This window comes from Canis lupus, chromosome 1 (assembly GCF_011100685.1).
Source record: "Canis lupus familiaris isolate Mischka breed German Shepherd chromosome 1, alternate assembly UU_Cfam_GSD_1.0, whole genome shotgun sequence".
Lineage (NCBI taxonomy): Eukaryota > Metazoa > Chordata > Mammalia > Carnivora > Canidae > Canis > Canis lupus.
In genome coordinates, this window is record NC_049222.1 from 98560891 (window position 1) to 98574977 (window position 14087).

At 39.2% G+C, this 14087-nt stretch overlaps 1 protein-coding gene across 7 annotated transcripts in view; it reads right to left on the bottom strand.

Annotated features, from left to right (window-relative positions):
- ZNF169 (zinc finger protein 169) overlaps positions 1-14087 on the bottom strand; it is a 43078-nt gene that overhangs the window by 27073 nt on the left and 1918 nt on the right. For 3 of the 7 annotated variants that reach the window (XM_038527362.1, XM_038527357.1, XM_038527360.1), the window contains exons 2-3: positions 9012-9130; positions 3765-3835 (exon numbers count right to left, since the gene is read on the bottom strand). In XM_038527362.1, coding sequence (XP_038383290.1) covers positions 3765-3797 — 33 coding nt within the window. In that variant the 5' untranslated portion in view covers positions 3798-3835; positions 9012-9130. Of the gene's footprint in view, positions 1-3764; positions 3836-8021; positions 8107-9011; positions 9131-14087 lie in introns of all 7 variants that reach the window. The other 4 variants (XM_038527359.1, XM_038527361.1, XM_038527363.1 and 1 more) reach the window with 2 other exon arrangements.

A 14087-nucleotide genomic window follows, 5' to 3' on the forward strand; every position in this document is an offset into this window, starting at 1 on the left:
CTAGGTCTATTCAGAATTCCTATTCTTTCCTGAGTCAGTTTGGGTAGATTGTGCATTTCTAAAAATTTATCCATTTCACCTTGGGTAACCAAGTTGTTGCCATACAGCTATTCTCTTATGTAAGTATTCCCTTATAACCCTTCTTACTTAAAAAAAAAAAAAAATGACAGTAATGTCTCCAAGTTCATTTTTTATTTTACTTATTTTGTTGTTAGTCAATCTAGATAAAGGTTTGTCAATTTTGTTGATCTTTTTAAGGAACCAGCTTTAAGTTTTGTTGATTTCTCTATCATGTTTCTGTTTTCTATTTTATCTCATCTTTATTATTTCCTTCCTGTTTCTAGCTTGGGTTTAGTTTGCTCTTAAATTGTAAAATTAGGTTGCTGATTTTAGATCTTTCTTCTTTTTACATTATGCATCTATAGCTATAAAATTCCCTCTAAGCATCATTTTTGCTGTATCCCGTAAGTTTTAGAATGTCGAGTTTTCATGTCTATTTGTCTCAGTGTATTTTCTACCCTCTCTTGATTTTTCTTCTTGGGTAGAATGGTTGCTTGAGTGTACTACCTAATTTCCACATATTTGTGAATTTTCCAGAGTTCTTTTTTTTTTTTTTTTTTTTAGATAAGTATTTGGTTTTTTAAATTTATTTATTCAGAGAGAGAGACTGAGAATCAGAGACACAGGCAGAGGGAGAAGCGGGCCCCATGCAGGGAGTCTGACGAGAGACTCGATCCTGGGTCTCCAGAATCAGACCCCGGGCCGCAAGCGGCGCTAAACCGCTGCGCCACCAGGGGTGCCCTCCAGAGTTCTTTCTGATCATTTCTAGTTTCATCCTACTGCGATCAGAAGTTACTTTGTGTGACTTCAATCATTTCAAATTCAAATTCACCTACCTTGTGGCCTAATAGATGTCTAGCCTGGAAAATGTTTTAGGTGCACTTGAGTGAAATATTTACTTTGCTGTTGTTGGGTGGTGGTGGTGTGTGTTGTTTGCCTATTAGTTGCAACTGATATATAGTGTAGTTCAAATTGTGTATTTCCTTTGCTCTCCCATCTGGCTGTTCTATTCATTATAGAAAGGCGGGTATTGAAGTCTACACCCATTATTGTAGAACCATTTTTTCCCTTTAATTCTGCCCATTTTTACTCCATATATGTTGAGACTATACTGCTAGGTATGCACATATTTATAATTGTTATATCTTCTCTCCATAGTGAACTTTTTATCAACATATGATATTCTTCTTAGTCTTTCGTGGTTTTTGTTGTTGTTTTTTTAAAAGAAGATTTTATTTATTTATTCATGAGAGACACACACAGAGAAGCAGAGACATAGGCAGAGAAGAAGCAGGCTCCCTGTGGGGAGCCTGATGCAGGACTTGATCCCAGGATGCTGAGATCACTCAAAGCCACAGGCAGACACTCAACCACTGAGCCACCCAGCTGCCCCCCTTCTTAATCTTTTGTAACTTTTCCTTTTAAATTGAAATATAATTGACACACAATATCCTTAGTTTCAATTGTACTTCATAGTGATTTAATATTTTTATACATTACAAATATATCCCCACAATATCTAGTTACCATCTGTCACCAAAGATACTCTAGTATTATGACTATATTTCCCCTGCTATACAATGCATCCCCATGATTTATTTTATAACTAGAAATTTGTACCTCTTAATCCCCTTCACCTATTTGCCCACTCCTCAACCCCTCCCCACTTGGATAACAGGATGATAAGATTCAGGGTGTGCTAAGGATCCCACAGGAAGTGGCACAGTAGGGACAGAAAAATTGAGCCAGTGACACATTCCATTTTGGCCAGGAATGCTTCTCTATTAACATCATAAATGGTAAAGTAAAACATACAAAAGTTTTCTCTTACTTTAAGTAACACGCTGAATTAAATATACTACATAAACATTTTCCCTCAAAGGTATAAAATATTTGACAACTGAGGGACATACAGCTCTTAATGATTCTGATAACCAATCAATTTTAATTTGTACAGTAACATACAAATAACCACCATACAAACCCAGTACTAAGATCAAGTTCAGATCTTCTTGCAAAAAAATTCTATATTTGATATGACAGGCAATGAAAAACTGAATCCAATTGACACTATTTTTGTGTAACTGATATAATCAACACAAGATAGCCCACCTGCTCTCTATTTAGGTGATTAGTAAATGTTAATTTTATCCAATTATGTCAAGTTCACCTGTTGCCTAATCTTACAGGTTATAAAAATCTTTCCTTTAGGATATATATTCACTCAGTTACAGTTGATCCGTAACACGGGGCTACAGGGGTGCCGATCCACCATACAGTCACAAATCTGCGTATAATTTTTGACTCCCCAAAAACTTAACCAATAGCCTATGATTAACCAGAAGCCTCACTGATACAATGAATAAACATATATTTTATGTTACGTGTATTATATACTGTATTTTTACAATAAACTAGAGAAAAAAGTATTATTAAGAAATTCATAAGAGAAAATACACTTAAAGTGCTGTCCTGTATGTACTGAAAAAAATCCACATATAAATGGACCCACACAATTCAAACCCATATTGTTCAAGGATCAACTATACTATTTATTTCCTAATCCTTGATTTTGACATGGCAAAATCCTCAAAATCCAGCTTGCTCCAAGTTCAGGCCCACAATCCTCAGCCTAGCTTTCCAGATTCTGGTGATTTGGCTGTCCAGGCTCAGAGCAGGTGAAGGCAAAGCCTTCAGGAGACAGGAAAGGAATGAGTGAAGCAGTCTCCTCAGCCTTGGGGTCTGGGAGTGAAAGTGAGTACAACCACACTGTGGAGACACTGTTTGGCTTCAACTATTTGTCATCTGCCAAGAGAGTGGACTCTGGAGAGTGGTGAATGAACGACCTATTCTCAGAGAAGTTGGCAATCTACACTTTCAGACATAATCTTCCAATTTTTAAGTGTGGAAAACTCATTTAATATAAACTACAGGGGGCGCCTCGGTTGCTCAGTCACTTAAGCATCCACCTTTGGCTTAGATCATGATCTTAGGTCCTGGGATTGAGCCCTGCATTGGGCTCCCTGCTCAGGGGGGAGTTTGCTTCTTCCTTTCCCTCTGTGTTCTCTCTTGTTCTCTCTCTCGAGTAAAATAAAATCTTAAAAAAATACACACACACACACAATTTATGTGTGTGTGTGTACATATATATAAAACACAAGACTGGCCAAACTAAATGTATCCTGAGTCACAAGCAGACAGACAACAGGTCAGCACCCTCACCACCACACAGAAAACTAATGTGACTAAAGGCCACTGGCTGCTCAAAGCTTTCTAAATGAAGAGGGACGGCCTGCCAGTCACCCGGTTTCTGAGACACAGTAGACTTCCTGTCATACTCCCACTGGAAGTTCTTCAACCTGCCAAGTCCATCAGGGGCAGCTCAGACAGCTCGGAAGAGAGCTGTCTCCTAAAAGTCTTCCTTCACTTTTTTAGGCCTTGGGAATCACTGGGCATGTAAGCATGTATGTCCATGCTTACGTGCCCAGTAAGTATCTGTATCTTAACTGTGATTATGGTTTGCTACTCGGTGAATGCCTGAGTCATGAATAGGGCAGAGGAATCTGAGAAATGGTTCCAGGCAAGATGGGCCACACCCCCAAAATCACGGCTAGATAGGACCTAACACCATCAGGGCAATCCCAGGACCAAGAAAGGCAATCAGTCCATCCTGCCAAGAACTAAGAAAAAATTTCAGGACTCACCTCATCCCTGGTTGTCAGGAGCCCTGGGGCCATATTCCTGGTCAGCTGAGTGCCGTTCCTAGATGGCAGAGCTGAGGAAAAGAACAGAGGTGAAGGGGCGCTCTGGAGAAGTACCCTTCCACTAGCCTCCCAGCTCAGCGGGGGAGCACAGATAAGGCAGGCAGGTTGCAGGGGGCATCAGAGCTGCCCATTTGTAACCAGTGTCCTATTTTTAAAAAGGGCCCCCAGAGTCAGATCAGCAGTAAACTCAGTTCCAATCTCAAGTTAGGAATTAAAGCCCAGACCCCTGCAGGTAGATGAGACTTTTCTCACTGTGGAGACTCTATTAAGGACAGGGCCTCAGAGTAGGCACAGGAGAGCACTCATGGTGAGAGACAGTCACCCATCAGAGGGAAAAAAGAAATTCCCCACCCACATCTGCCCTAAAGCCAAAGGGCAAGTTGCAGGAAACCCAACCAGAAAGAGTGCTACAGGTCTCCAAAGAATGCAGATTGGGGGGAAGGAGGGGGGGCCAGGACAGGGACATGAAGAAGGGTTGGTGCCAACATCTGGCTGCCCCTCCACCCCCATTTATATATCCAAGATTGAGTTCCCAAGATTTTAAATGTGATTTGAAATTTAAGAAACAAGAAGTCAGCACATGGCCCAGGGCTTCAACAAGCCAGTGTCATGAAGAAATTATTAAGAGGAGAGACTTTCCTGAATGCAAAGATTAGATAACGATTCTTCGGTTACGATTATTTGCTTTGGCCAGGTCCTAGTTTGCACAAATGAACTAGAAAGCATTTGGGGGGTTACAGAGGATAGTTCAGGATGAACCGGGTATTAGAGAACCACTGTGAACACTGGGAGCTGTGATCATGATACTCTGCACATGGGAAAAACAAGCTGTTACTAAGAAATGGTGCTGAAATACTGAGGGGCGAATTGACATACGTGTAATCTATTTAAAATGTGAAGCTTTCAACAAGTTAACAACATGAAAAGAGAGAACTCTGATGGAATAAAAGGGGACTTTAGAGACCCAGCAACCAAATGCAACATGTGGAGACCATGTTAGCAGTTTTGAGCAATCCAGGAAATATGAACACTGGCTAGATGTTAGAGAACAGTAAAGAAGTGATACTAATTTTGTCAGGCTCAAGTTAAGAACAGGCTGTGCTGACAGCCTCTGCAGATAACTGTGGTTGTGCTTAAAGAAAGAGTGGAAAAGCCACCACTCATACCCTGCTGGGTGCTGAGAAAGTAGCTGCTGTCCCTGAAGGTCAAGAACAAAGCAAGGATGTTCCCTCTCGCCTCTCCTATGAGCATCACACTGCAAGTACGAGTCAATACAAAATAAGAAAAGATTCACAGATGGGAAAGAAGAAACACAATAATATCTTTGTCTGCAGATGACCTGATTGACTATTTAGAAAATACCAAAGATTTCTGGCACTACTAACAAGTGAGTGTAGCAATACAATACAAAACAATACAAAATTTCTGGCACTACTAACAAGTGAGCATAGCAAGGCTTCAGGATACAAGGTTATTATACAAAAATCGATTGCTTTCCTACGTTCCAGCCAAGAACAAACGGGATTTTAAATTCAAAACACTACAACATTTATATTAGCACCCAGAAAATAAAATACTTAGATCTAAAACAAATTTGTACAAAATCTCTATGAGGAAAACCACAAAATTTCTGAAAGAAATCAAAGAATACCTAAATAAATGGAGAGATGGTCTGTGTTATGGATAGGGAGATAGGATGTTGTTGACAGGCCAACTTGCTCCATATATCCAGTGAAATCTCCATCAGAATCCTAGCAAATTATCTTGAGGTATCAACAAACCCGTTCTAAAGTTTATATGAGAAGCCGAAGACCCCAAAGAGCCAACACAATACTGAAGAACAAAGTCAGGAGCCTAACGTGACCAGATTCCACAACTAACTATAAAGCTGCAGTGATGAAAAAGAGCACAGTGTTGGCAAAAGGGAAATGTAATAGTCAAGAGTTCTGGGGAAGATGGAGGAATAGGAGGGTCCTAAGCTCCATTCGTACCACAGACACAACTAGATAACACCTACATCAGTGCAAATAACCCAGAAAAGGATCCAAGGACCGGCAGAACAAATACATGTAGAGAACGGGCCACATCCAACAGCATAGGAAGGCTGGAGGCACAGACAGGCGCTAAACAGACCAGCGGGATGGTCTGTGGGAGGGAGGGACACATATACACAGAGAGATACACAGAGAGGAGAGGAAAACAGAGCCCCACACTCTGCACCCCAAGCATGGGGGACCCTCTAGGGAAAACCAGTCCCGGTAACATTGGGCTTTGAAAGCCAGAGGAGCCTAATTTCTCAAGTTCTTACAATCAACCTGTGGAGCTTAATACCTGGAACTTTAAAAACCGTGGGCTCCGCTCTGGAAGAGCCGAGGGTGATAGGAAACTGAGTCCCTGTCCTTAAAGAGATAGCACAACAAATGGCCCTTCGGAGATACAGCATGGAAACACCTTTATGAGAAATGCCTGAGATAAGGGAGGGACATCTGTTTACTAATCTCATGCAGGTGCTGGAGGGGCAGGGATCTCTGGGGGCTTCTCCAGGAAAAAGGAGCTGGCTAGAACCATTTCCTTCCTCACCCCCCAGCCTAGGCACATGAGCATCTACAGGAACCAGCACAGCATGAACACGAGCCACCTAATGTGCTAAAAGCACCATCCCACCGTGTTCTCCTGCAGATCTGTCCACCCCTGTCCCCAGGCCGGGCCTTGCTGCAGCTCTCCCAGAACAGCCCCACACAACCCTTGCTAACAATCCATGCCTGACCCTGCACTCTTCTGAGGATCCATCCCCTCCAACCCAATTGACCTCAGGCCCAGGGGATGCTGGTCCCTCCTGCTGGCCCTGTGCACCATGCTCCCCGAAGTGAGGCAGCAGTCTTCTAAAGCAGCTCCAGGTCCCTTCCCTCAATGGACCTGCATAATCCTTGCTGAGACCTTAGGGCCTATATCCACATTCCCCTGCGAATTTGTCCCCTCCAATACACTCTTGGCAGAGCCCATCCAAACTGGTGCCACAAGCCTGGGACTGGGCAAGCTTCCCCTCCACAGTGACTCCTGCCCCAGAGAGAAAGAAAGATAGCCACACAAGTCCCACTGCGGCCCCAACAGAGGGCTGGAGTAAGACAACTGGTCACATTGCAGGGCCCATCCACCAACAAAAGCTTCTCAGGGGACAACACAGAGAGGCACCCTGCAGTTTGGTGCTACCACAGCTCTGGCAGACACCTGGTCTGACTCAACTAAGCCCAAGGCAGCCCAGACTGGCTGACCAACAACACAGGGACCAAACCCTGCCTTCAACAGGCAAAGAGAGCCACCGCAGATGACTAATCTAAAGGTAAGAGCGGCTCTGCCACGGTAGCAGGGTGCATGCAACACACAGGAGAGCCCTGAAGTGCCAGGTTCTGGTGAACAGGAGACACAGCAGGACACCACTAAACCTATTCTCCATAAGGCCATGACTTTCAGGGGCCTCTGGGTGGCTCAGTCCATTAAGCGTCTGCCTTCAGCTCAGGTCATGATCTTGGGGTCCTGGAATCGAGTCCCACAGCAGGCTCCTTGCTCAGTGGGCAGTCTGGTTCTCCTCCTCCTGGCCCTTCCCCACCATCCTGTGCTCTCTAATAAAATTTTTTTTTAAAAAAAGGCCATGACTTTCAAGAGTAGGAGACATAGCTGACTTTCCTAACACACAAAAACAGTTAGACAAAATGAGAGAAATATGTCCCACATGAAAGAGCAGAACAAAATCACAGCAAAAGAGCTAAATGAAATGGCGATAATATGCCTGGTAGAGAATTTAAAACAATGGTCATAAGGATACTCACTGGACTTGAGAAAAGAGTGGAGGAGCTCAATGAGACCCCCTGACAAAGAGATAAAAAACATAAAAGAAAACTAATCACAGATGAAAAACTTAATAACTGAAATTAAAAATACATCAGAAGGAATAAACAGTAGACTAGAGGAAGCAAAAGAATGGATCAGTGACCTGGAGGACAGAGAAATGGAAAGTAATCAAGCTGAACAAGAAAGAGAAAAAACAACAAAAAATGAAAACAGACTTAGGAAACAAAGAGACACTATCAAGAGTAGTAACATTTGTATTATAGGGATCCCAGAAGGAGAGAGAGAGAAGAGAGAGAGATTATAGGAGGCAGAAAATTTATTTGAAGAAAAAAATGGCTGAGAACTTACTGTATCTAGGGGAGGAAAGAGAAATCCAGATGCAGGAGGCATAGAGTCTCCCACAAAATAAACCCAAGGAGGTCCACACCAAGACCTATAGTAATTAAAATGGCAAAAGGCAGTGAGAGAAATTTAAAAGCAACAAGAGAAAAGAAAACAGTTACAAATAAGGAAACCCCATAAGGCCATCAGCTGATTTTTCAGCAGAAACTATGCAGGCCAGAGAATGTGGCATAAAATATTCAAAGTGCTAAAAGGAAAAAATCTGCAACGGAGAATACTCTGTCTGGGAAGGCTATCATTCAGAATAGAAAGACCAATAAAGAGTTTAACAGACAAACAAGTTACAGAAAATTCATGACCACTAAACCAGCCCTCCAAGAAACATTAAACGGGACTTTATCAGTGGAAACAAAAGACCATAAGAAGGAGTAAAAAAAGTAGGAAGCACAAAAGCAGTAAAACTAGGTATATTTATAAAAATCAGTCAAGGGAGGAGCTCCTGGGTGGCTCAGTCAGTTGAGTGTCCAACTGTTGATTTCAGCTCAGGTCCTGATCTCAGGGTCAAGACATCAGGCCCCATGTCAGACTCTGCACATAGTACAGAGTTTGCTTGTCCCTCTCCCTCTACTTCTCTCCCAACTTGCATACTCTCACTTTCAAATAAATAAAACTATAATCTTTAAAAAACATCAAAGGATTCACAAAATAAAGGAGTGTAAAATATGATATATATTCCTAAAACATGGTAGGGAGAAGAATAAAGAACAGGTTCAAACTTAAGCGACCATCAACTTAACATAAACTGCTATATACATGAGATCTATAAATCTAATAATAACAAATCAAAAGCCAGTAACAGATAAGCAAAAAACAAAGAGAAAGTGAAGTATGTTGCTAAAGAAAGCCAGCAAACTAAGAGACAAAAAGAAAAAAGGAACAGACAAGAACCACAAAAACAACCATGAAAGAAGTAACAAAATGGCAATAAATACATACCTGACAATGATCACCTTGAATGTAGATCGACTAATACACCAATCAAAAGACACAGGATGGCATTATGGATAAAAAACAAGACCCATCTACATGTTGTCCACAAGAGCTTCATTTCATACCTAATGACACACACACAGATTGAAAGTTAAGGGATGGAGGGGCGCCTGGGTGGCTCAGTTGGTTAAGTGTTGGCCTTTGACTCAGATCGTGATCTCAGGGTCCTAGGATGGAGCCCCGCCTTGGGCTCCCTATTCAGCAGAAAGCCTGCTTCTTCATCTCCCTTTGCCTGCTGTTCCCCCTGCTTATGCCTGCCTCCCTCCCTGCTTCCCTCTCCTTTTCTCTTTCTGTCAAATAAATAAAATCTTAAAAAAAAAAAAAAGGGATGGAGAAGCACTTATCACACAAATGGAAGTGATAAGAGAGCCAAGGTGGCAATATATATATATATATATAAAAACACACATATATATATATATATATATATATATATATATATATATATATATTAGGACAAAACAGACTATAAAACAGACAAAATCAAGATACAAAGAAGGACACTACATAATCATAAAGGGAACAATCCAACAAAAGATGTAACAATTGTAAATATTTGTGACCCAAAATGGGAAGACCCAAATACAAAAAACAGCTACTAATAAACATAAAGGAGAAAATTAATAGTCATAAAATAATAGTAAGGGAACTTAATTAACACCCCACTTACATGAATAGATTGCCCAAACAGAAAGTCAACAAGGAATCATTAGCTTTGACTGACATATTGGGCCAGATGGATCTAACAGAATTATCCACAACATTCCATCCTAAAACAAATATGCATTCTTTTCAAGTGCATATGGAACAGTCTCCAGAAGAGATCACATGTTAGGATACAAAACAAGTCTCAAATTCAATAAGATCAAAATCATACCATGCATCTTTTCTGACCACACACTAAGAAAATAGAAATCACCACAAGAAAAAAATCTGGAAAGAGCACAAATACATGGAAGTTAAATAACATGCTACTAATGAATGGGTGAACTAAGAAATCAAAGAAGAAATCAAAAAGTACATGGCAATGGGACGCCTGGGTGGCTTAGCAGTTGAGTGTCTGCTTTTGGCTCAGGACATGATCCCGGAATCCTGGGATCAAATCCTGCACCGGGCTTCCTGCATGGAGGTTGCTTCTCTCTCTGCCTGTGTATCTGCCTCTCTCTCTGAGTCTCTCATGAATAAATAAATAAAATCTTTTTTAAAAAATAGGCTTTAAAATTTTTTAAGAAAAAAATAAAGTACATGGCGACAAATAAAAATGAAAACATATCAGTCCAACATCTCTGAGATGCACCAAAAGCTCTTCCAAAAGAGAAGTATACAGCAATACAGGCCTACCTCTAAGAAGAAAAATCTCAAACAACCTAACCTTACACCTAAAGAAAAAAAAAAAAAAAAAAAAAAAAACACCCAAAGCCAGTAGAAGGAAAGAAATAATAAATATTAGAGCAGAAGTAAATGGAATAGAAGTTACAAAATCCAATAGAACAGATCAATGAAACCAGCATCTTATTCATTTAACCAGCAGTGAAACTGAATCACTGGTAAACCTCCCAACCAACGAAAGTCCAGGACCAGACAGCTTCACAAGTGAATTCTACCAAACATTTAAAAGAGAATAAATACTCTTCTCAAACTATTCCAAAAAATAGAAGAAGGAAACTTCTAAATTCATTTATGAGGCCAACACTACCCTGATACCAAAAACAGATAAAGACACCACAAAAAGAAAGAGAAAAAAAAAGAAAAAAGAAATACAGACCAGCATCTCTAATGAACATAGATGCAAAAATTCTCAAAAAATATTAGTGAACCAAACCCAACAATACATTACAAAAATCATTTACAACAATTAAGTGGGATTTATTCCTGGGCTGCAAGGGTGGTTCAGTATCCACAAACCAACCAATGTAATATATCACATCAATGAGAGAAAGCACAAAAACCATATAATCATTTCAGCAGATGCAAAAAGGAAAAAAACATTTGACAAAGAACGACATCCATTCATGATAAAAACCTTCACCAATGCAGGTTTATAAGGAACATACATCAGCATAATAAGGCCACAGCCAACATTATACTTATGGTGAAAAACTAAAAGCTTTTCCCCCAAGATCAAAAACAAGACAAGGATATCCATTCTCACCACTTTTATTCAATATGATACTGGAAGTCCTAGCCATAGCAATCCAATTAGACAAGAAATAACAGGCATCCTAACTGGTAAAAAAGATGTAAAACTTGCACTGCTTGCAGATGACATGAAACTTATATACAGAAAACCCTAAAGACTCCACACACACACACAAACAAAAAAACCACAAAACAAAAGCCAAACTACACACACACATACACAAACTACTAGTACTGATAAATGAGTCCAGTATGGTCACAGGAAATAAAGTAAATATACAGAAATCTGTTGCATTTCTACACACTAAAAGTAGCAGAAAGAGAAAGTAAGAAAACAATCCTATTTATGATTGCCTGAAAAATAATAAAATCAGGAAAAAACTAAACCAAGGAGGTAAAAAACCTATACTCTGAAAACTATAAAACACTGATGAAAGAAATTGAAAATGACATAAATGGAAAGATATCCCATGCTCATGGATCAGAATAATTATTGTTAAAATCTCCATACTACCAAAGCAATCTACACATTAAATACAATCCCTATGAAAACATCATTAGCCTTTTTCACAGATCTAGAACAAGAAATCCTAAAATTTGTATGGAACCACAAAAAAGCTACAAATAGCTAAAGCAATCTTAGGAAAGAACAAAAATGGAGGTATCACAATTCTAGATTTCAAGATATATTACAAAGCTGTAGTAATCAAAACAGCATTGTACTGGCACAAAAAATAGACACATACATCGGTCAGTAGAACAGAAAAGAACACCCAGAAATAAACCCATTATTAGAATGTCAATTAATCTTCAACAAAGCAGGAAAGAATATGCAATGGGAAAAAGTCTCTTCAACAAATGGTGTTGGGAAAAGTGGGCAGCTCCATGTGGAAGAATGTAACAGGATCTCTTTCTTACATCATACACAAAAATAAACTCAAAATTGATTAAGAATCTAACTGTGGGACTTGAAACCGAAAAATCCGGTAAGAGCACATGTAGTAATTTCTCTGATATCAGCTACAGCAACGTTTTTCTAGATATGTCTCTTAAGGCAAGAGAAACAAAAGCAAAAATAAACTATTAGGACTACATCAAAATAAAAAGCTTCTGCACAGCAAAGGAAACAATCAACAAACCTAAAACACATCCTGGATGGGTATATTGGCAAGTGATACAGGCAATAAAGGGTTAATATCCAAAATATATGAAGAACTTGTACAATTCAACACCAGAAAGCCCCCAAATAAACCAATTACAAATAGGCAGAACACATTTCTCCAAAGAAGACAGATGGCCAAGAGATGCATGAAAAGATGTTCAACATCATTAATCATCAGGGAAATGTAAATCAAAACCACAACAAAATACCACCTTACACCTGTCAGAATGGCTAAAATAAAAAATACAGGAAACAAGTGTTAAAAAGGATGTGGTGAAAAATGAACCCTCAAGCAGGGTTCCACTGTTGGTGGGAATGCAAATGGTGTGGCCACCGTGGAACAGTGTGGAGGTCCCTCAAAAAAAAAAAAAAAATAGAACTACCACATGATGCAGTAATTTCACTACTAGGTATTTACCCAAAGAATATGAAAACATTAATTTGAACTGATATATGTACCCCTGTTTACTGCAGCATTATTTACAATAGCAGAAATATGGAAGCAAACTAATTATCCAATGACAGAAGAATGGATAAAGAAGATTTGATACACACACACAGAAAAAAATGGAATTATCAGACATTAAAAAAAAAAAAGAATGAAATCTCATAACAACATGAATGGATCTAGAGGGTATAATGCTAAGTGAAATAAGCCAGTCAGAAAAAGACAAATACAAAATGATTTCACTCATATGTGGAATTTAAGAAACAAGTGAACAAAGGGAGGAAAAAGACAAAAAAACAGACTCAACTATAGAGAACAAAGTGATGATTACTAGAGAAGAAGGGGAGGGGAAGATGGGTGAAATAGGTGAAAATGATTCATTATACACTTATCCTGATGAGCTCTAAGTAATGTATAGAATTACTGAATCACTATATTGTACATCTGAAACTAATGTAACACTGATGTTAACTGTCTTGGAATTTTAAAAAGAGAAAAACCCTCAAAATGGATTAAACACCTAAATGTCATCAGGCTCACTGTGAAGAGCCTGCTTCTCCCTCTATGTCTCTGCCTCTGTTTCTTTCATGAATAAATACATAAAATCTTTAAAAATAAATAAATACCTAAATGTGAAACCTGAAATTATAAAATTCCTACAAGAAAACAGAGGCAGTAATTTCTCTGACATCAGCTGTTGCAACATTTTACTAAATATGCCTCTTCAGGCAAGAAAAACAAAAGTAATGATAAACTATTCTGACCACATCAACATAAAAAAGCTTTTGTATAGTAAAAAACGATCAACAAAACAAAGACAACCTCTACTAAATGGGAGATGATATTTGCAAATGATATATCTAATAAGTGGTTAATAATCCAAAATACATAAGAACTTACACAACTCAACACCAAAAAAAAAAAAAAAAAAAATTTCCAATTGGCAGAGGATCTGAATAGACGTTTTTCCAAAAACAACATCCAGAGGGCCAACAGACACTTGAAAAGATGCTCAACATCACTCATCAAGGAAATGCAAATCAAAGCTACAATGAAATACCACCTCACACCTGTCAGAATGGCTAGTGTTAAAAAGACTTGTCTACGTGAAAAAAAGAACTTCCTAGAGAACTTAAAAATAGAACTACCATATGATCCAGTAATTTCACTACTGGGTATTTACCCAAAGAAAATGAAAATGCTAATTCAAAAAGATACACGCACTCCTGTTTATTACAGCATTATCTACAGCAGCCAAGATATGGAAGCAACC